At 38.2% G+C, this 25,045-nt stretch overlaps 1 protein-coding gene across 2 annotated transcripts in view; it reads right to left on the bottom strand.

Annotated features, from left to right (window-relative positions):
* Positions 1 to 25,045, bottom strand: part of LOC128673999 (visual system homeobox 2-like) — a 98,999-nt gene that overhangs the window by 48,955 nt on the left and 24,999 nt on the right. Inside the window, exons 3-5 of one of the 2 annotated variants that reach the window (XM_053752206.2) lie at positions 7,806 to 7,826; positions 790 to 880; positions 152 to 278 (exon numbers count right to left, since the gene is read on the bottom strand). In XM_053752206.2, the coding sequence (XP_053608181.1) occupies positions 152 to 278; positions 790 to 880; positions 7,806 to 7,826 (239 nt within the window). The remainder of the gene's footprint in view (positions 1 to 151; positions 279 to 789; positions 881 to 7,805; positions 7,827 to 25,045) is intronic. The other variant, XM_053752207.2, reaches the window with a different exon arrangement.

Here is a 25,045-nt window from a genome sequence, read left to right as displayed (position 1 = left end):
ATATACAACCTCCAAACATAACACAACTCCGGAAGACACGCTGTTCTTCAAGCACAACACAATTGCCTACTCGGCTTGGAGGGAAGACCTTCTCTTTGTGGTTGGGTTGATCACCTCGCTCTCGCTACAACTTCCTAGAGGCTAGACTCACTTGTATCCTATCCTCAGGCAGGTCCGTCTTCAGCGACAGCATTTCTCTGGCGTACACGTCGGGGTAGTGTGCGTCCTTGAAGGCTTTCTCCAGTTCATCCAGTTGGTACGACGTGAAGATCGTCCTGCTACAGAAATAGAAAGAAGGGGGTAGACCGGGGTAAATACAGTATAGCATAGCCATAGCACGTAACATTAAACCATAAAAGTTTCGAGAGATGGTCACGCATTACTGTCTTCTTTGTCTTTCAGCCTGATGGCCCATGGCGCCACGATACCCTCAACCTCTCCCTCTAAATCTCTCATCCTTGGGTGTTCCTGGTTCAGTGTAAAATTAAACCTATTTTTTTAAGATCAAGCCGTGAATAACCGTCCGATTACAAAAGATCAAAATATTTATTTCGAACCTATGCGAATTCTGGGCTTCGGAGCGTTCGAGAATGAAACCAGGAATACGCATGTTAATGAAAAGAGAAGTGCTCTTTCCGATAAAACAACTAAGTTTACAAAAACTTATTATATCTCTGAATTAATAAATTATAGGCAAAAAGATGGATCACATTGAGATGAGACTCGGTACGCAACTTCATGGGATCTTATTTTGCGAATTCTTTAAGTAAATAGATATATTATAGTTACCTATGCCTGCGTTTTTTCTTCTTCTTCTTCCCATTGTAGCCGGTGAGCCCGTCGACTGTGAAGTCTTTGGCTGCGTCTAGTGAAGGTACTCCTGGAACAACAGTATCCTAATGAATATTACAAATGCGAAAAAAGCTTTCACGACTGCTGGGCCAGCTGGCCCGCCGATTTTGATGTTTCAATCAATAGATATATTGAGACCAAACGCGGGCGGAGTTTCGGACAACATCTAGTACCCATACCGTATTTCATAGTTATAGGTAAGCCCTGTCTACCCTGTAAGGGATGATAATATAAATTAGGAGCAAAATTAATTATTATTCATTTCTCCAAAAAAAATGGTTGGATTGCGACAAAAAGTATGAATAAGGTTAGGAGTGGAGGAGTGTTATAGGAAGTGGCAGAGCTAGATGGAAGGAGTTCACATACCAACGCCAAGGGTATATATTTTCTCGATTTTGCCAATCGAAGAAGATTACCTTAAAAATATCTCCGAGCTCTTGCTAAGTGTCCCGTATGCCCCTGTCCGAATGGAAGTGAGACTATTCTCAAATCCACTAGCGTGCGTCGAGGGATTTGGCACATAATTACAGCATGTGATTGCCGGCTGAATTAGTAAACAGTGGGTTAACGGGCGATAGGGCTGACGACGGCGTTAACTTTTAGTTCCGAATGTAAGACAATGGTTATAACTTAGTCTAGTTCTATAATTTTGCACTTGCCGCAACTCTCACACATCAGTCTGTCGACTGTGACTGGTAAAAAGCCCTAGGCTTTAAGTCCGCCATTTGCATTTTTTGTAAGTTAAATAAATACAATGGTGAGTGGATAGAACTGTCTTTTAAAAATATGACCGTAGAAAGTTTTTACTCATACTTAAAGTAAGTTCTTACTTACGGTAAGTTTTTTCATATTTTTATAGTCATAGTCTTACGTCTTTTTCATAGTCTTAAAATATATAAATATTGTAAAAATTTTCAGATATTATAATAGAAAAATATTTTGCCGAAGATAAAAGCATAATTTGTCAACCCTAGCAGAGTCTCGGGAGGGGCGTGCGAGGACCGGCCGGCCCTCGGGACGACTGGTAATTGAATTTGGCGCCAATGAATACGACAATGAATTATTAAATTTAGAACGTTTCGTTTATCGACCCCCACCACGGCCGCCGGCGACGCAAATCTATTACTTAACATTTCTGCGTTAGTATGGAGTAGAATTTGGAACAATCATTGTGATGCAGCAATGGATGAAAATCAACTAAAACATTCAACGACAGAAATTTATGGCGCATTCTACGGTTCTCATTTTATACGAAATAGATTTTCATGTCATCTTAGTAAAGTGGCAATGGTGGTAGTTTTACAAGGGTGTTGTGTGACGAATTAAGGGTTGTTGTGGGGTGTTTGTCAGAGGTCAGAGGTCGCGGTGATGATGACGCTTGCCGTAACAGTTTGTTAGGGGCTGACGTCTTTGTCTGATTAACTTTGTACGTAATTTTTAGGTGTTTTGTTCAATGACCTTTTGTTTGTTCGTAACATTAAAGATGTTTTCCATAAATGTATAAAAACACATGATTACATTATAGGAAATAATGCACAATGGCAAATTAAACTGTACTTTTTCATTAATATGTAGTAAGTATCTGATTTTTAAACGCACAGGTAGTTCCAGAGATTACCATCTCCGAACAAACATGCAAACTTTTCAGCTTTGTTCTATTACAACAGATAGACTCGCGACTCTTCCGCACAATAACACCAACATGATTAAATAATAAAGGGTAGAAGTAATTCTCAGTTGGTCAGAACATGTGTCCGGCGCCGGCCGTCGCCGGCAATCGATTGGACACGGCGCGCACCCTGGTGGCACAGACCTGTGATTATACAGACATGACTCCAGTTCTTCACTTGCCCGTTATATAATATAACATATTTTAATTATATAATATAGGTAATTTTTCCTACCTATAGCAGAAAATTACAGTTCATTGATAAATAAATAGGTCATTTTGATGTAATATTGATATAATTTGAATGTATTTTTGATGTAATTTTAATATAATTATAATATTTTTTCTTACCTCCAGTAGAAAATGAGTGTTCATTGATTTGCTATAATATTTTTTAAAATTAATTAAAATATTTTTTAAAATTGAATCTGGCAGTTAATGAAACACCGCTCCAGTCTACACAACTACAATGTCTGTGGAGTATACGCAATTACTTTTGTTAATGCTGCTTTTTAACATAGGAATTTCTTTAAATGTTTTGGGGATTACTCCCTTTTATATTAGGGTCAGATCAACTTGATCCTGACAAGTTCGAGACTTGCCTTTTGGGATACTAACTCAGCTACATTATATTTTAATATATACATTATGTATTGATAAACATCCAAGCCCCAGGTCCATCTGGAAAAGATATCATCTTGACTTGAACGTGGTTCCAACCTGGGACCTCCAGTGTGTACAAGTCGTCAAAGAACAGCTCATGCCCGCTACCGCCATGCCGGCTCGTTTCACTTGCATGGGTTACCGACATGACTTGGCACACCATCAGTGTAATTGCTGTCAATGTCAACATAAAATGCCGCCTTTTTGGTTGTCAAAGAGAATTTGAGCTCTTGACACAACGACGTAAAAGCAAGCCTTTTATTCTTCTTCTTTTCGAATGTGTCATTGCTAACACTAGTGTCAGATTTCTTCAAGTTGCCTAAAGGCATCTTACATGGCTTTTACAACTACCTACCGACGACATTTAGTGGCAAGTAGTTGCATACACACGAGTGAACTTAAACTGTCAACCAGTGTGCTAGTTTCCTCACGAAGTTTTCCTTCACCGGGAGCAAGCGGTGGTCGATGAAAACTACTAAGATGAATCGGATTGGTATACAAACTCATGTGGCACGAGCAGGATGGCAAGTGGCACCACCACCGCTTCATTTTATTGGATATTGAATTGAAATTGAATCATATCCTTTTATTGGATTCTCTAAAAGACCCAGTAAGATCCTCAAGACCACATCTTTTCACCATCTAATCAAATAGCTACCATCAGCTCATCATGTAAGCGCCCCGCGTGCTCCCTCGGGACGTGCATCGTACGGCTCTAAGTGATTGCGTGGTTGTCACCATGGTAGGGGTAGCAACTTCATGTATTACTTAGCTTTCTTTTTAACCCCCGACGAAAGAAGGAGGCGAGTTATAAGTTTAACGTGTCTGTGCCTAGTATGCCTGTGGCATCGTAGCAGCCAATCGGCTGACCGATTTTGATTTGACTTTTTTTATATTTGAAAGATCATGTATGTTTGGATAATGTGCGTTCATGCGTTTCGAAATCGTCAGATGAGCCAGTAACTTTGGAGAGGTTTTCTTAAATTGTACGAATAGTTTTTATTGACAAAGATTTAAATTTCGGCCAGTTCGTAGGCTATATTGTATTTACAGCTGCTATTTTATCGCAAAATTCGACATTGTTTTTAAGAGAAACTAATTTCCCTATGACTTAAACAAATCCTTTTGATGCAACCTGTTAACTCTTTTTCAAAACAGTTAGGTCTGGCACAATGAATGGCAGGATTATTGTAACTACTTACGTATGTAATAACTACACACTAACTATACAAAATATCATCATCCCCTTTAATAAAGCCTTCATAATTGAAATACCTAACAATAATAGACTTGTTACAGCTTGTTTCTATTGATCCAGCGTCATTACGAGTTTAATACGACCGATAATGTATGCGTTGCCACGACCCGCCCCTCCACTCGAATATCACCCCTATTTCTCTTGTAATAGAACTCAATGTTGTATAGAAACGTTTCAGGATAATTTCCCGGGTAGGAGTCCTTAAGCATAGAGTAGTAGAAATGTATACAGAGGTGAACCTATATAAACGTTGATGATCAGAGATTTCACCAAATTAAGTATCGTATTTCCAAAAATGGCTTGTAGTTATGATAAATTAAATGAATAGAAAATAAAGGAATTTCATGATGATTCAAGCTGACATTTATTTGTAGAATATCATGTTAAAGGTGTAAAAAAGATATTACTACTTTTTATGAGATGACATTAAAGATTTTTCTTCCAGATGTTAATTTTCCAACAGTGGAACACAAGCAAAATGTTTTAAATCTGAATCTCGTTATAATCATGAATGCACGAGTTGTTGAGACTCGTCAGCATGTTGATGCTTGGTCTGTACATATTTCTCCTGTAGCCTGCCCAGAGAAGGAAAGCTACTTGTCGTGGAGATGTGCCACTTTACCGACATCGTGAATTGCGGTGTTATTTATTACACGATTCAAATACTTTTTGAATCATAATATGGCTACCACGAATAGAAAATATTAAATACAATTATGTACATACGAGTATACAGATAAAACTATTGTACAACTGTCAATAGAATATTAATACGAGTCACGTATCTCTCGTCCTCGCGTATACTCAGTGTAATTCATGTGGATGCACGTAAAAATGAGATAAGCTTTGAATTTTGAAAATGTTATTGTCCTTTACAACCGACCGCCTCGCGCCTGCCTGACGACTACTCTCTATGGGAATGTTGTTGTTGCCTATCAGCTGTCAGTCTGTGTCTGGGTTCAAGAGATAACACAGAGTGATTGAATTCTAGGACAGGAATCACATCGAAATTATGTAATTTAAAATTTGACACGAAATTACTTTCTGAACGCCACCGATTACCTAAATATGTTTTTCAGTTTATTAGTATCAATTTTATGAACCGGAAAAAATAAATATAATTTTTTCATTTATGTTTATTAGTTAATCTGATTAAACTGCATTACACAAATATACAAGGCGGACTTCACGCTTCAGTTTCTAGTTTATTCACAGATTTGTAATCGTCTAGCTTCTTACCAAACATCTTCAAGCGGCACAAAGCGTATCGCCCAGGAGCTTACACCCTGACTAGCTCCAGTGAGCTTGAAAGCTTCTATTCAGAGTGTCCGCCGCTGACCGCCGACTGAATGCCCCAGAGCTTTGAAAGCTGAGCAAATAACGCGAAACACTAGTCGGATTTTAAAGACAGAAAAAATCCTTTTGAAGTAACATAAAGGCTTCATTGGGTCTGTAGTTTTTTTTTAATGTAAGAAACATCAATAGCTTAGACTGCGAGAATCCCTCGGAATAGGCTTCATATCACTGGGATGGTTTCACCACTTCCCACACTATATCAATTCATATATTCCATCTAACGATATAGTGGAATACTTATTTTATAAGAAAATTGGCTGACAAAGTGTCGTCAAATCTAATATATCGAATATGCGAGGTATTTGCGGTACCAGGGCAATTTGCTCGGCCAATTTAGATCACGACGCGGAGAGATCTGATTTGCGGGAGACGAGCGGAGAAAATGTAAGCTAGGACGCGCGACGTCAACATTTGATTGGTGACAAGACGAGCTGTGTGGAGAGGTTTCATTTTAGAGAGAAGAGACTAGAAATAAAAAATAGAAAATATCAATTTATCACATAAAAAATGTTCCTCTGACATGAGAGCAACCAATACCGTCGAATCAGGTTTATATCCTATTTTTTTCAGCAATAGTCGTTTTGAAAAGCTAGTTGGTGGTAACCTTTGTAATAATAATACCATTATCATCAAACATTCACGTGAAAAGAGCCGTAAATAGGGATGTGTCAGCGACGCCCAGGACAGACCATAGACCCTGAGGGGATTTTTCCCTTTATCTAAATTGTTAATGCTAACTTCATGCCAAATTTCATGATTCTAGATCAACGGGAGTACCCTGTAGGTTTTGAGTTTCCAGTGTAATTGCAAAATTTTCAACATAAATAGAATAGGATAAATGGAAATCCTTCCTTTGTCCAACCGGCAAACAAAAATCGTTAGTTACGGCACTGGAAAAGAGCCAATTAATTTATTAAAATCCTTTCAGAATATAATTTGATCGGATAACGGCTACATTTAGTTAACCTAAGTCAATTTCATTTATTAATGATTAAATCTAAATATTTATAAATAAAGAGTTCTTTAAACACGATTACATTATAAAACGTCATTTAACTAGTTCAATTATTGTACAAAGTGTATCACAAGAGAACACGAAAAAAAATCACGAATATAAAACTCCACCGACGTAATTACGTCGAGATATAATTTTCAACACCAGCACATCTGAATTGGCAATCGCGGGAAGCGAACAACGCGCGCCGCCCCGCCCCCCGCGCCGCTCCCACAGCGGCACACCACGGACACAACTACGCGAGGAGACGTAGCTATCATCAATGCGAAAAATTGTTTGCGAAGATTATTAAATGTCGTACATTTTTGAATTTATAGTGAAATATTAAAAGTTGTGTTTGAAAAAATATCTATTAAACAATTTATGTACGGCCCAATTTTCTAATAATTTTTTTCTTCGTTATTCTTCCAAAATATAGTTTTTATATAAACAAAACATATTAAGTTGCTCAAATTATATTCATCTGTGGGGTGAAAATATTATACCTACTAATTTGTTACTTTTTATTAACAATTTATACGTTTAACTAATTAGAAATTCCAAAATCAGCGAACGACTGCAAACTATATAGCGCTGGGTTTGATTTATAGCTAAGTTCTATCGCATTAGCTGTCAAACCAGCCCACTCGCGAATTAAGAAAGCCACCGCCAGAAATTGGCAATTTTGCGCCGCGGCCAATTTCTGCATTTGATTTGCGGCTGTCGAAGTGTTTCTTCGCATTCAGATCCGCGCGGATCCGCTTGTCGATAAATATATCCCGGCAATGCATCGTTATATAAAATTCAATGATCGGAGAATATAAATAATCATACCCTACTGTTGTAAAAATGCATTATTTGATAAATTGTACAAAATGGACAAAATAATCTTTTAATTTTGGAGACTTTGTGCTAATTACGAAATAAATGCCTATCCTATTTATATATTAGTAATATTTTATTAAATAATATGTTATGTCAGATATAAAATAAATTATTAAAAAAAAAATTACCTGCGTAAAACTGTCGCACCGCTACAATACATGAAACAAATAAAATAATATAATTAAAACAAAATAAAGATCCTTGAGACGCGCGGCTATGAAAGGCCAAGTCGCGCGTATCGCATTACGACGGGCCTTGTTCCCACAGCCGCAGGTGTTAACAAAAATCAAGCAAAACCGCAGAATAAAGCCAGTTCAGCAGCTTTAGCCTTTGTGCGCAGATATTATGATCTCGATTTATTGTGTCTTTTATTTTTGAGGAACCGTTTGGTCAAACGCTTTTGTCTTTTGTCAGATTCGGAGTTCTTTGATTTGAAAGATAGCTGAAGATAATATGTCTAAGTGAGAACAACGTGCTACGGCCGGGGCAATGATAAACTCCCTTGGTTAAACACATAGTAACAGGTAACAATAAACATGCAAGATAAAGCAGTTGTCTTATCAACATTCTAATGAATGTTGATAAGACTTTGGTAATTAAGATATTTAAATAAGTTTGATTTTGTTTAATTACTATATGTAATATCGAGACTTGTATTTATTTGGATCAGTCATATAAACCTAAGTCTAGCCGAAGTTAAGCAGGCCACGTCCAGGAGTCCCGGCTGCTGCTAGTTCAAGCCGCACTCCGGGTTAAGACTCATCTAAAATATCATTTCCTAGATGTAGTTTCTTTATACGTTATAAAAATATAGCTTAAATGTTATATCCTGAAATGTGAAAAGTCAGATCCAGAAGGTATGAAGGTATGTCCAGAGCTGTATCGTGACCTCGCTGTCCTTTTTGCTAAAGATACAATCAATACTAGGACACGACAAGCTCGAAGCTGGAACAAAAAGCTCAACAAACAATGGAGCTTCAAAGCTGGACTCGTGATTAAAAGCTCTTGTCTCCGCGGAAAATGTAAATTATTGCCTTTTATTACAACCATTGTTTTACAAAACTTAAGGCGCTTTATACTGCACACTAGCGCCGACATCATATTTTTATCAATTAATTTTATTTCTTATCGAAAATTAAATAAAAAATACTTTAACATATATATGCCACGTTAGATAAAGAATTTTAGTTGAAATTATTATAGCTTTGTACACTACAATGTGGTTTCTTGTATTATAATACACAGTTGCCTAAACGGATTTTTATGGCAACCGTTTTCGATTTAGTGAATTGTAACAAAATTGTGTAATGTAATATTTTAATACTTTTTAATAAAATTATTTATCTAGTGTAAAATAATTTGATAAACATAATGATGGCGGCGCTAGTGCGCAGGTACAAAGCGCTTTAATTAATTAAAACCTGCATTCGATAATAATTGATATCACCAATTGTGAAGTGATTGGGTTAACAATGTGAGTTGATTGCACGTCTATGTGTTTGTCTCGACGCAAGATATATGAAGTACAGTAATTACTGGTATTGTTTTAATTAAATTTGTGGACGTCACAGATAATAAATACAATTAGTTATTTGTACGGCAACAGCTTGAAATGAGATAATTATGTCGTTCGTGTGTGTTTAAGTCGAATAAAGAGAGAGAAATTGGACTCAATTAACACCATTTAATCGGTAAGATATTTACGTCTTTAAAGCTAGACAGCTACTTTAGAATTGATTGTCTTCTCTGAAAAAACATTTATAGACAAGTTTTGTAACGATCATCATTCTTTTGATCATATAACATAAATGCCTGTACTAAATTTCTCATATGAGGCGGTCTCAAAATATTTTCAAGATTATCTATCGACTATCCGACCATCTTTAGAATAGCACTTTTAAATAATGTATTATAAATGGAAATCAATATCACATTTGCACTGTATTTGTCGCCTCAGCGCCGTGGCGTGTTAAGTCGACCCTCGAGGTGGCAAGAAACAATTTTTGGGGCGAAATCCCCCCGAGGCTCGTTACGCTCCCCGCTTTCCGCCATTTTTTGAAAATGATATTGTTGTATTGCACAGGATTTTAAAATAATGAGTTTACGGAAAATATGCATTCTGAGTATTGAAAAACTGAGTACCTAGCTAACAATAGACTTCAAACTAATTAGACTTCAAATTTGTAAGTACATGTGCTTAATAATTGGACTTAGTAAGAGTGTCTGTCTGTCCAACAACAGTTCCTCGAAAAGAATACATGGCGCTCTACACGGCAAAAAATATGATACAAATATATTGTATATTATATAAAAATATATTATTAAAATTATACATAAAAAGCTATACATATAAAATTAAAACTGAAACTATTTTTCTATATACTCGTTAATGTATAAACTCGGTTAAAAACCCTGAGTCCGGGGGAAGTAATGATGTAAGAATATACACCGTCAAACGTAGTTTTAATACTGATATTTTGTCCTCTGTCTCATCCTCACGTGTTCATGCTCGAGTGTGACGCCCCGATACTAGGGGTACCATGTAAAAACGTAGGATCCACGTCTTGATTTTTCGACCAGCCGCCAACAACTCAACATAAACTCTTTGGGAATTGTTGCCTATCAGATATCATGCCAAGTACGAATATCATTTCTTCATCATGATGCGTCTCCAGGGTTTCGATCGAACCTACTTTACTGTTACACATTGATCTATTTTTACATTCATTATTTTTATGCATACTGTACGTGAACTACTGTTCACATATTACCTATGTGATCAATACTTTTATATTATTTGTATTTTTAATACTCTAAGTAAGAACAACATATTATGCGAACCTCTACTCTATTATATTAACATCGGGAGATGTTGTCTGAAAGGGTCCCAGAATGGGAGGACTAATCACACGTCAGGTGCTAGCGCTTGCGTCCCATAACCAGGATATAATAACATTGTAAATATATTGACTGATAGGAATTTCTTTAAAGCCCATTATCCGATTGTACCGTAATATTCACCATTTAAAACCTTGCTCCAATGACTGCATTTTTAACACCTCAAAGGATTACACCTCGGAGGCGTAAGAAAGCTGAACATGTCTCAGCCCAGCGCGGCGCAGCTCAGCGCGCACATTTAATGAGACGTGCGCGTTCAAATCATTCCGGCTGAGTCGCCGCGTGTTTCGGCAATTATTGGAAATACATCGCTGCTCTTGCTTATTACATTTCTAGAAGGGCGCGAAGAAAAATTTAATTTGGCTTGGTTGTAGTCGTAAATAGCCTCTACAAGTTTTACGAGAAAGTCCTCTAGTTATACTAAATGTACGATATAACAAAATAGACAAAAAAAAGAAATCTGTTATTACCGCGCAGTAACTATACTACAAAATATAGTTACTGCGCGGCAAGTACTAACTTGTATAACATCTCTGATACAATTTTGTATCAGATGTTGTTTGTTGAAAAGAAACAATGTTGTTATAGGTACTGCTCAACATAACTTTTTGGATTTGAAAACAAAATAGGGGTCTGGCCATGTAATTGTACCAACAACAAATTAAACAAGCACCGCACGAAAGTAGTACCTACCTAAACACACAAGTAGATAAATTTTTAATTAAATAAATGACTTTGAATCAAAAGAGATTTTAAATCTACATATAGCCGAATACTTTAACAACAATGAGCCTCGCGCTGGCCACCGGTGCATGAAGATATAATGGGTAGGTAATATTGCCTTTGCCGAGTTTTCCTGTCCGAGGGGGCGCCAGTGGTGTGAGGAGGGGGGTGAGAGAGGGGGTGGGCGGGGTCAGTAACTGCCACTTAGGCAATCAGTATCGGAAACCTTTTCCTTGTAGATGCCATTCGTTATATAAGCATACCTACTGGGAAATAAAGAAAATATAAGAAAACGATTTATATCAGATATAAACCGTACTGTCTCTCAATCATTACTTCTTATTTTTTATTTATGTTCATTTTGCAATTAAGTATTTATATTCCAAGGCGAATCTACCAGCTTTCAACCGACAGTTGTTTCTCCTTTGGACTGATGATCAACCGGAGGATTCACTATTGAGAAATTCGCCGTCAGAATCTTTCTCCTATAGACGGTTCACAGATGGATTGGTCTCTCATTTGAGAGTTTCCATATTTCCTGGCTTTCGTGTAGCTTTCCACTGGCGGTGCGGGTGGCCGGTACTAACAGGCACTTAGGTATTGACAGGCACATAGGTTGAGATTTGTCGTCAAGCTATAATGCTATAATGCTATAATAACACGGATATTTCAAAATTAATTTTAGAAAATAAATTATTGAGTAAAAAATTTAACTCTCTCTAATCTTAGTTCTTTCCTCAACCATTGAGCGTTGGAGCCCTAAGTTCGCATTCCTACTTTCTCGTCTCCACTTCGCACGGTTGTCGGCATGGTGGTACCCTGACGACATAAAGTTAAACCAACAAATAGCAAATACTGTCCCAACATTCTCTGCACCATCTCCTCTAGTCTAGTAGTATTACCACTATTACGATCAAAGACATTCAAATTAATTCAGAAATCTTGACTAACTAATAAATGTAAAGTTCCTTCATAGGTCGCTGATCACAGAGCGGCGGCGATGGACAACGGTCCGGGCGAAAAGGGAATTTTTGAAATATCGCCTTTTTATTATACGATGGTATGGTACTCGTAACTACTTCTCACGCGCGGCAGTGAACACCAATGTAGGGAGCAGGCTATAGACTGGATTTTCATAGACGTTGGGTGGGCTAGCAAACTGTCTCAATCCTCCCGAATCTGGCCTGTATTTGACAAGTTACCTAATATATAGTATATTTTATATATATATTAAGAGAGAAAAAACGAAAAAACGTTTATTTAGAATAACAGATTTATCTACTTCTAGCGATCTAGCCCGGATTCGCGTGGGGTTATTTGTTTATATGTAAACCTTCGATAATAAATTGGCTAAATAACATTGAAAACTGCATCTAAATCCATTGCGTGTCTTAAAAGAAACCAAACCAAAATTTAGAAACAGACAGACGTAGAGGGCTTTTAAACTTTGTTTTATACTACGTAATGATTTTAGATCTAAATTTTATATCTGTACCATTTGAAAATTAAACCGGGCTGAAACTCTGCGAGACGGTCCGGTCTCCCCGGGCCACTCGGCCGCCGAGGTCGTAATGAGCAGGCACTTTCCTCCATTATAATTGCTAATGGGCGACAAGCCCTTATTAAGGAATTGGGACCTCCGTAATTGGTCGTCCGATCGGCACTTAAATTATTATGCGATCGGCCTCGAAGCGCAAAATGTCAGCTGCAAAATGTTTCTGATGTAAGTATATTCTCAACGAAAACATTATATTTTCTCTTCAATATTAATTTGTGAAGATTTGTTTATTATTACAGTCTCGAACTTTCTTCGAGGTTAACTCGATCTGTGCATTTTATTATGTAAGTATATTTGTTTTTATTTATTTAGTTCCTATATGAAATGCCATAAACCTAATAAAATTTTAAAATATGTAGGAATTGAATATCCTTGCAAGGTTACTACATAAATATAATTATTATTTTTGTTTTTAAAAAGTATTTATTTGTAGAACTTGTCTATAATTACAAAACCGCAAAACATAATGTCTAGTTGAAAACATTATACAATTTTCAACAATTTGCTATCGGTAGCCGTATTGCGAACTAGACATTTTGCGACTGGTAATCCCACACTGACTATAAAATATTATTGTTATGTTCGCCGCGGGGGCGTGAGGGGTTCCTTTGTCTTCAAGTTTCATTGATTTTTATTTATACTTGTGTACAACGCTAGCGGAATACTTTTTTACTATAGTACCTACCTATTGCGACTCGCATGCAGCTACTAGGTATATTCGAAAACAAAATGAAAATTTTAATATTTCTTTGACTTTTAGTTATTTACGATAATAGTACAAGTCCCGACGTTAACATTGGTGTGAAAGCTCAGTGTAAAGGCTGATTTGCCCATGACTTGCCCCCATGGGCGATACACTTTTTCTTGTATAACATATCACTCTGACGTCACTAATTGAAAGTCAAACATTATTCCTAATGTACTTCTTTTAACATATAAAAAATTTGTCACAATCTTAGTTGCCATACAATTGCCGAAAGGGCTTAACCAATTTTGTTGAATATGTAAACTTGGTAGGTCTGAGAATAGGTTGTTAACAATTTTTCATACCTTTAAATGAAAAAGGTGGCCGTTATTTATTACAATAATTAGTATTGCGATTAATCGCAATTAATCGATTTATAAAATTGAATAAGTGTAGTAACATACACTGCCATGATTGTGACAATCGGTTCGCGTCCTCTGCCCTCACACCGCCAGTGTTTGACCGGCACTCGAGTGCAGTACAGTAATTGATTCAATCTACAACGCATGCAGTTCCATTGAGACGATATCGACAAAGAGCGAGTCACATTTAACTCGTGGCATGTGTAACATTATTTTGCGAAAGACCTATTTTGCATCTGAACCAACATTGATATCTGACGTTATCACTGCGCTCAGTGATCACTTTAACACTATGCTCATTGGTGACGTAATCACTAAGCTCATTTTTGGTGCTATCACTACACTTATTGGTGACATTATCACTACATTGATTGGTGACATTATCACTACATTGATTGGTGACATTATCACTAAGCTTAATGCTGATATGTGTTGGTGTACGCTTATTGGTGAGGTGAATGAATATAGCGTCATTAATATTATATTGATTGGTCAAGACAAATAGGGCGTGCGTCTAATGTAATATATTCCGTCTTTTCGACAGATTGCACGAGATACATCAAAAAATTTCTAAGTATCATACCTGTTAATATATATATCCTGCAAATCGTTCAAAAATCAAAACATGCAAATCGAAGAAAAAACTGCACACGGTGCATCAAAAGTAACCTAACACCAATACAATTAGTGTCTGTTTATATATGTGTTGACACAACACTCCAGTCGTTACATCTGAGCTGTGACGGGCCGCAGCCGGTGGTGGGAGCCGGCATCTGGCGTAATTAGTGGGGATGTGATATTGGCTACTTTTGACATGCGAACTCTCTCATTTAAGTAAGACTTTTTCGAGATTCCCATATATCCTTATGTTTTGTCGTCTTTGAGGTTTAATAAAAATTTTACCATGGCAACCCCGTGTCTTGTAGCGGTTAGGCGGTAAGGTTTTAGATATGACGAGTTCCGATTAAAAAATATTGTGGTTTTACGAACAGCTAACGTTGCTAACAGTTGCCAAGCTACGTGTTCCTTTTCCTATACCTAACGAGGTATTAAGTTTCTATTAAATTAGGTATATAGGTGTTACCTCATTTAGCTTATCTGATATTTTATCAGCAAGTGCTAAAACAGGCAAAATAATTTCAAATTAGAGCGTGTATTTTTTTCCGAGCCCCAGCCTTAATAAGTTGTTGTTATAACTTGTCGTCACTTAGCGGCGTCTGTGACACCTGATCTCCTGAACACGTGGAAATTAAGCGATAATAGACTGTAAAGCTGCGGCAATAACGTCTTTGAAGATTAGGTGACAAGTTGTTAGTATAAAAAGTGTTGCTTCCGAAAAATGTGAGAAGGTTGTCGGTACAGTTGTTAGCTGTCACGGCTGATTCGGCGTGTCTCCTCAACTAAGAGCTTTCGTTAAACTAATATTTTTTTTTATAAAATACGTTTGTAGTGTTACATGTTGTTGTAACAATATGGGAAGGTTATTTTGTTTACATTTGTCATGAATTTGCTTCGATTCATGGAAACAATTGGTGGTTTTCAAAGACCATTTCTACTGGCAACTGGTTGGTTGAGTCTATTAGTTCACTTGTGCGAACTGCAGGTGCAGGTGTCGCTAGACGCATACGCAACATTGATAAATACATAATCTAGCGGTGTTATTCGTAAAAGTCAAGTCAAGCCTTCACCTGAAGGAATAAAATCTAACGCCAGTGAGAGGTATCATAGATACTTTTTTGACGTTAAAGTTGTGAAATCATTGGCATCGTAGAATGTCAAAATGCAAAATAGCACGTAAACTACTACGTATTACGAAATTGTAAACCAAATTATGGCATCATCATTATTATCATTAGTTACTACTATTTTATCATTATATTTCGAATGATAATTTTGTTTTGATAAATACCTTTTGCCGTGTAGTGTTATGGTACTGATGGCAGCAGGGAGTTTAAGATGTAAGTATCACTAAACATTAGTTAAAAGTCCAGTTACTGTCCTGTGAAGACACCATTAAAAGTAATAATAAATTTATTAAAGAATTACAAAATAAGATATGTTCTCTGCAGTCGGAGTTGCAGTCCATATCAAGTAAATATGAATTATCAAAAAAAGTGGTAGGTGAATTTACTCAAGCACTTAAAAAGCTAAATGAGGAAAAAAAAATGTGTAGTTGTAGTTCAGGCGAGGAAATCCAAAACATGGAGGCATTCTCCCCTGACAATGCTGCTTGTGCAGCGGCTACAGCCTTGACAAAGGTTGTGTTGCCCCTGGAGACTTTGCCCCCTTTACAGGTATCTCCGGGGACTTCACAACTGAATTCTTCGACAATCAACAGCACCACTAGTACTTTGGTTAGGTCAGGCTCTACTGACTGTGAGACCCAAAGAACTGTAATCTACTCTGATGAATTGGGTGCTAACCTGGGTCCCTTGCTTTCGAATTATACTACACAGAACACATGCAATATTTGTATGCCAGGATTACACATTTCACAAATAATGTCCAAGATAAAGAATGAGAAATTTGATCACAACACTACTCTTATAGTAGCCATAGGCAATAGTAAAAATGTCTCTCGTGGAGATTTATTAAACTGTAAAAATGTTCTGGCAGAAATTGAAAAATCGGGTGTTGGCCAAATAGTTTTAGTTCTCTTCCCATATATTAAAAATTATTCTAACAACAAGTATATCCATACATTGAATACATGTTTATATAACCTCACTTGGGATTTAAAAAAGATTTATATTTTAGATTTAAATAAATATATTAATAACTGCTTTTACAACAATGGTACTGTGTACCTGCCCCATAGACATAAGTCGACTATTGCTAAACTTTTAGCATACAATATTTATAGACCCGTTATATCAAATATAACGAAGTCACCAGATATTAGTACTAGTACTAATAATTTAGTTTTAAACTAGGTAATAAGACAGAGGTGAAACCTTCTTTTATAAACCTTGTTCATCAAAATATACAGGGTTTCACCAGCAAATATAATGAAATTTGTTTATTCTTGGAACATAGAGAGGTTGATATTTTTTGTGTTACAGAACATTTTTTTAAAAATGAAATTAAATTAGCTTTTCCAAATAAATATATAGTAGGAAGTACATTCCTAAGACAAAGTTCTGAACACGGAGGGTCCTTAATTTTAATTAATAGAAATTATAAGCATAAAGAAAGGAAAGACATAGTACGGTTGTCAGTTGAATGCAAAATAGAACTTTCCTGTGTAGAGTTGGATAAATACATTATTATTTGTGCTTACAGACCTCCTACAGCCTGTTATGAAACTCTTTTAGATGTTTTAGAGGAAGCCCTCAGGCGAGTTACCTCCAGCAATAAGCACATAGTTTTATGTGGTGATTTTAATATAGACATTTTGATTTCATGTTCTGAAAGCAATGGCTTTAAAAATTTGCTCGATTCATTTAATTTAAAGCACACATTCTTTGAACCCACTAGGATAACCTCGACCTCAGCCAAATGTATAGATAATATTTTCTGTGATTGTACTGTTTCTGAAGGAAAGCTGTTCGCCTGTCTGGGGTCTGACCACCTGGGCCAACAAGTGTCACTTATTCGTAACGAAGAGTCTAACCTTATCTCCGCTCCTGTAATCCGTAGGCCGTTAACTAAGTACCGCAAAATGCGTTTTCGCGAAACCATAAATAAGAAATTGCCTGAATTAGATTTAACTAAAAATCCTAATGAACATTATAATAAGATTTTTAATACAGTGGAAACAGAATTCAAAAAAACTTTTCCTCTTAAGACCTTTAATAATAAAGTGAAACTTAAATTTTGCGATTGGGCTACAAATGGTATTTATATTAGCAGAAACAAGTTGTATGAACTTTATGGTCAAAAACAGTATAATTTTAATGCGGAATTTATATCATATGTTAAACGTTACTCTAAAACTTTTAAAAAGGTATGTTCAACAGCAAAATCTTTATATTTAACTTATAAAATAAAAAATTCTAATGACAAAATCAAAACAGCTTGGTCAATCATTAATAAAGAAACCGGCAAGTTTAACCCACGCGACAACAATATTTCTTTAAAAGTTGGTGATAAAACCATTAATTCAAATGACGAAGTGGCCAACGAATTCAATAACTTCTTTGCCAATATTTCTAAAAATATTACGGGCTCCCTTTCGTCTTGTCCCAGTGCTGCAGATGATTTATTAAAAAGAAATGCCTCAGATCCTAAATCTACCTTCCGATTTAGACATATTTCTCCTGAAGAATTATTATCTGCTTACAAAGCACTCAACATGAAAAATACAGAGGATCTGTGGGGTATATCTGTCTCAGTGCTTAGCACTATTATTGATCTGATTGCTCCCCACTTAACTATTATATTCAATAATTGCATCTCAGATGGAGTTTTCCCTGACCTCATGAAAATCAGCAAAATTATACCTCTTTTCAAACAGGGCGCTAAAAACGATCCCACTAATTACAGACCCATTTCTATTCTACCTGCATTAAGTAAAATTTTTGAAAAGCTAATTTTAACTCAATTAGTTTCTTATTTTAACATAAACAAAATATTACACAATAGTCAATTCGGTTTCACTAAAGGTCGTTCCACTACTGATGCAGCAGCCACTCTAGTTGGAATTATCAATGATGCTTGGGAAGCCGGACAGGATGTTATAGGTGTATTTTGTGACCTTTCAAAAGCTTTTGACTGTGTCGACCACAACATACTGAAAAATAAGCTTAAATTCTATGGTGTCACTGGAGCGGCCCTTGATGTACTATCTTCTTACTTAGACAATAGAACTCAGAAAGTAGAAATTAATAGAGCAGCCTCTAACAGCGCTCCTGTGCACATGGGCGTGCCTCAAGGCTCCATTATTGGTCCTTTTCTATTTCTAGTTTATATAAATGATCTTCCTTGTCTTGCCCAACAATTGTGTGATGTAATTTTATTTGCTGACGACACGTCACTACTGTTTAAAGTTGATAGAAAAAGTAGAAATTATAACAATGTAAGCAACATTATGTCACTTGTGCTTGAATGGTTTACAACTAATAACCTGGCTTTAAACACAGACAAGACCAAGTGTATTAAGTTCTCTCTTTCAAACGCACCCCAACTTGATATTCCTTTAGTAGTTAATGGTAAAGTATTAGAATGGGTACACAGTGCCAAGTTCTTGGGCATTACTGTGGATAGTAAGTTTAAGTGGGATAAACATATTGAAATCACGGCCAAAAAACTTAGTTCGGCAGCTTTTGCAGTGAGAAGGATCAGACAGTGTACAAACATCGAAACAGCTAGGCTCGTGTATTACAGCTACTTTCATAGCATAATGTCCTACGGATTATTGTTATGGGGTAATGCAGCTGACATAGGAAAAATTTTTGTTTTACAGAAACGAGCAATTCGTTTTATTTATGGGCTTAAGCCACGGGATTCCTTGCGAGAATTATTCAAATCGATAAATATTATGACTGTTGCATCTCAGTACATCTTCGACGTACTTATTTTTGTTAAATCTAACTTACACCTGTATAAAACATTGAGCGATGTTAACAGTGTAGTCACTCGTAATAGGCATAAACTTTGTATGAACAGATTCCGACTTAAAAAGGTTAGGCGGTCTTTCGTGGGTCAAAGTGTTAAATTGTTCAATAAACTCCCTGTAGAGGCTATTAACTTGCCAATGCCAAAATTTAAATCATATATTAAAAATGCTTTAATGGCTAATGCTTATTACACGATTAGCGACTATTTAAATGATAAAAAACCTTGGACCCTTCCTAAAACTTCCACCTCTCACACTTGATTTTAATTTTTTTTTATTTTTTATTATTATTTATATATTTTCTTGACATGTTTATTACATATATTTTGACATTTATTGTAAAACATATACGTGATTTGTGATCTCCAAGTGTCTGAAAGTAACATAGGTATCTATTATGTTAGATTATGGAGATCGAATATGTCATGCACATTCAAATGGTCAAACCGGTAGCGGCATCGTGGATCGGGTCGGGAGGTTCCCTCTATTGTGGTTGAGCTTCGCGATGTCACTCTGTCACAATGTCACTCACGCGTCAACTCGTGAACGGGTGCTGCCGGGGGAACTGGTCAGCTCGATCTTTTATTAAAAGTTTTTTTTTGTTTGGTTAATTATACATATATATATAAGTATATATATATTTTCCTTTCATCAGCACTTGATCACAATCATAATATGTTTCAGTATACCTTTTGACCATGTACTTTATTATGTACTTAATGTTATATTACTGATAAAAAATTATAACAAAAAAATTATACATAAATTTATATATAAAAAATGGTAAGCCCTTCTGGCATAATAGGGACCAACACTGTTTGAATGAGTTTCTTTCGGCATTTCTTCTCAGCAGTGGTCGTTCCGAAATGCTAGTAGTTTGTAGCTTAGTATCATTTAATTTAGATTATGACGTGAAAAAGTGCCTGTGAAGGCCTAATTTCTGAATAAATGATTTGATTTTGATTTTGATTTTGATTAAAATTGATTTCTTTGTATCACAACACAACGCATTTTTCCGATTTTATGTCAATTCACGATCACTTCTGAAACTATACATTATATAAATATTATTACTAAACGGAAAGCACTAAGTATACCTACACATGCATTAAAAGACGAATGCTGACTACGAACTAAGTTTGGTTAGCATCTATAACCCATACCCCTTCCAGAATTAGTCCACTCAATATAGTGTGAAATACGACCAATAGGGTCCAAGACTTTGAACCTACCACTTGACTTTCAGTTGGAATACAATACAAACCCCAATTTTCAAATTAAAAATGGCGTCTAAACAAAGAATTTCGCAAACGGCCATCGCAGCTTTGTTTTAGAAACAATACGCGGCCATGATGGCGAAACGTCAAATCTACGTCCCGCGGCGTTCCAAATATGAAATTCCCGCGTAGAAATGGCGGCGGAGGCAATTTTTACAAATGGCTGCCGTCCCCGCCAGGTGGTTTGTTTTGTGAGCGCTTTTCACCGCTCTGGGGTTGCGAAACACATGTGTTTGCATACCAATATTCTAGCTACTTTTATTCCATTCGCAAGTTTTCAAAATAACAGAATTTTAAAAACGTCTTGACGTACCTAATTATCCAATTTACCCCAAGTTACATCTTTATTTCGACCTGTATAATTTACATTTAACATAGAATTTTCTAAACCTCACGTCCCAAGCATATTTTCTATCCTATCATCACCATCAAACTTACGAAAGATCATAACTTATTTGGAGGTTATTAAACTTTGCATCTTGTATGATTAGAACAGGGTGGCATTTAGGTTATGGGCCGGATGGCGTATGATTTATGGGTCGGTGTTTGGCGACTGCGCGGTGACGCTTGCTGTTTGGCGGATTCATTACTGAAACAAAGGAGAGAAGGGGGTTCTGTGCGGGGAGGGGGGGGGGGGGTTACACGGCCCTCAGCCACTTTCCTAAATCACTGTTGTAGGGAACCTACATATTTATTATAATTTATTTATATAATTATCTATTAATATAATTTATAGTATGTATTAATATTATCTATTTACTAATTCTATCTTAATTATATTTATATTCACACATATTTATTACATTACTAAAATATTCAACGCGCAAACCCGCGCGGCAAACTCATGCGTCATTAAACGCATCATACATCTATAGCTACAGCTAGTAGACACGCGCTGCGCCGGAGTCGACCGACCAGCCGAGCGAGATCCCACCAGTCGTGATTTGCCTATGCACCGCGGAGCTCACGCCGCTCGCGATCGCACCGCACCTAATGTCTTATGCCACCGCTCGTAATTAAAATATTGCTTGAGCTTGTGACTTGTATGTCTTTCACCTTTCTTCTTGTGTATCGTTTGGACTATCGACTGTTTCTTCTCTGTACTCCTTTCTATCTTTTTATGAAACTGTACGTGTGGTCTATGAATTAAAGTGTATTTATGTGGATACGCTAGTTTTTGTTCCTGCATACACCCAGACCGCTTCAACTGGTGACCCCTAAGGACACGGAATTTGGAGAAGATGTCGGACTCGGAACGAGACAATGTAACCGTACGTACCAAGACTCAGATGGCGGAGCCAAGATTTGAGGACGCGGCAAGCACAGCGGCGGCGCCTGTATTTCTACCCTCAACGCATGGGCATATGAAAATTCCACCTTTTTGGCCCGAGAAACCTGCTATATGGTTTGCTCAAGTGGAAGGACAGTTCGCCATTATGAAAATAACGGACGACCGAACCAAATTCTATCACGTCCTAGCAACGCTTGATAGACAGTACGCAGCCGAGGTAGAGGATATTCTCACTGGTCCAGCTGACTACGCCCGCTTGAAGTCTGAGCTGATCAAGCGTTTATCGGTGTCGCGTGAAAACAAGGTGAAGCAGCTGCTGATGCACGAGCAGCTTGGCACACGCAAGCCGTCGCAGTTTCTCCGGCACCTGCAGCACCTTGCTGGACCAACCATACCTGACGACTTCCTGAAGACGATCTGGACGAGCAGGTTACCCACAGGATTGCAGCCAATTATTGCTTCGCAGCCTTCGCTGTCTCTAGACGCTCTCGCGGAACTAGCCGACCGTGTGCACGACATTGCAACTCCGACACAGCAAGTGGCCGCCACGTCGTCGTCAGCACCGTCATCATCGATCGACCTGCTAACACAGCAGGTGGCGCAGTTGACAAAGCAGGTCAGTGCGCTGCAGTCGCAGATCAGCCGACAGCCACGTCAACGAGAGCGAGGCCATGGACCCAGGTCACGCAGCGGATCGTCATCGCGCAGCCAAAGATCCCAGTCCAACTACCGACGCTTCCCAATCTGTTGGTACCACCACAAACACGGATCCAACGCGAAACACTGTGTAAAACCGTGCGATTACCGTTCAGGATCGGGAAACCTTCCCGGCAGTCAGTGATGGCGACGGACGACTGCCAGACTCATACCGGTCGCCTTTTCGTCAAGGATCGTGCAAGTAATATAGACTATCTGATAGACACTGGTAGTGACATTTGTGTGTTCCCTATTTATGCAATTAAAGAGCATCGTACTCGTGATAAATCCGATTATCAATTGAGCGCTGCCAATGGTTCGGCTATCGATACTTATGGCTATATACAGCTAAATTTAAATTTAGGTTTACGTCGGAACTTTTCGTGGCGATTTGTGGTTGCTAATGTCACAAAACCTATCATCGGCGTAGACTTTTTATCATTTTATCAACTTATTGTTGACATCAGGAACCAAAAGTTGATCGATAGCCTGACCAATGTCAGCACTGTTACTAGAGTAGCTACTAGCAGCACCCTGGTGTCCAGCGTGAAAATCCCGACTGGTGGTAATAGTAGGTATCATGCCATTTTATCCGAATTTCCGGAAATAACACGTCCCGCTGGTATTCCGGACATCGTCAAGCATAACACCACACATCATATTAGAACCACGCCTGGACCCCCTGTGTCATGCTCACCCCGCCGATTAGCGCCTGATAAACTCAAAATAGCAAAGACTGAGTTCGATGCTATGGTCGCTAACGGTATCGCGCGTCCGTCTGATAGCCAATGGGCATCACCCCTACACCTCGTTCCTAAAAAGGATAACGGGTGGCGCCCTTGTGGTGATTATAGGTTATTGAACGCCAGGACTATACCGGACAAATATCCTATTCGCCATATACATGACTTTTCCCACTCCCTCGCTGGATGTAAATTCTTTTCTGTGGTTGACCTTGTAAAAGCCTACCATTTCATCCCAGTCTCTCCAGCAGATATCCCGAAAACTGCAATTTCCACACCTTTCGGACTCTTCGAGTTTCCGTACATGACCTTCGGGTTGCGTAATGCCGGGCAAACTTTTCAACGGTTTGTCGATGAAATGACCCGCGGCTTGGATTTTTGCTATCCATATTTGGATGATTTTCTCATATTCAGCAAAACCCAGGCCGAACACGAGGGTCATCTACGTCAACTCTTCACCCGAATGAAAAACTACGGTGTGCTCATCAACACTAATAAGTGCATTTTCGGTGCCCCTGAGGTAACGTTCCTCGGATACATCATATCTGAGAGCGGCACCAAACCACTTGACAGCAAGGTGAAGGCCCTAGCTGAATTCCCAGTGCCTAGGACGGCCAGAGAGCTCAGGCGATTTCTGGGCATGATAAATTTTTACAGGCGATTTTTGCCCAACGCTGCCCAGATTCAAGCTCCACTAAATGCCCTACTCACTGGGTCGATCAAAGCCTCTCACCCCGTTACCATTACAGGTACCGCCTGGGATGCTTTTGAAGCGTGCAAAAAGAGCCTTTGCGACGCTGTTCTTTTGGCCCATCCTGATTCCCAAGCTAGGCTGGGACTCGTCACTGACGCCTCAGATTCGGCGATAGGTGGGGTCCTGCAGCAGCTAAAGGATGGCGACTGGCAGCCACTAGCGTTTTTCTCGCGCAAGTTGAGCCCGTCACAAGTTAAGTACTCTCCATATGACCGTGAGCTCCTTGCAATATACGAGAGTATCAAATACTTTCGGCATATGCTGGAGGCCACTGACTTCACAGTCTATACTGACCACAAGCCTCTGTGTTACGCTTTCCACGAGAGGAAAAGTAACTGCTCGCCACGTCAGTATAGACACCTCGACTTCATTTCACAGTTCACAACGGATGTGCGTCACATCTCCGGGAAGGACAACGTCGTTGCCGACACGCTTTCCCGCATTTGTGAGCTGCAGATGCCCGTCGATCTTGAAGTCATGGCCAAACTCCAAGCCACAGACTCCGAGCTGTCAGAACACCTTCAAGGAGGAACGTCTTTACGCCTCCAGAAGATGAACGTACCTGGGAGTTGTACTGAACTGTACTGCGACGTCAGCACACCAGCCCCCAGGCCTTTTGTTCCCAAAGCACTGCGTCGACAAGTTGTCGACTGCCTTCATTCGCTTTCGCACCCTGGTGCGAATGCCACAGCCAAGCTCGTTGCACAACGCTTCGTCTGGCCACTGATGAGGAAAAACTGCCGAGAGTGGACAAAGGCGTGTTT

The sequence above is a fragment of the Plodia interpunctella genome, chromosome 12, assembly GCF_027563975.2.
Source record: "Plodia interpunctella isolate USDA-ARS_2022_Savannah chromosome 12, ilPloInte3.2, whole genome shotgun sequence".
NCBI lineage: Eukaryota > Metazoa > Arthropoda > Insecta > Lepidoptera > Pyralidae > Plodia > Plodia interpunctella.
The sequence above is the reverse complement of the archived record's forward strand: the minus strand, read 5'-3'. Positions and strand labels throughout refer to the sequence as shown.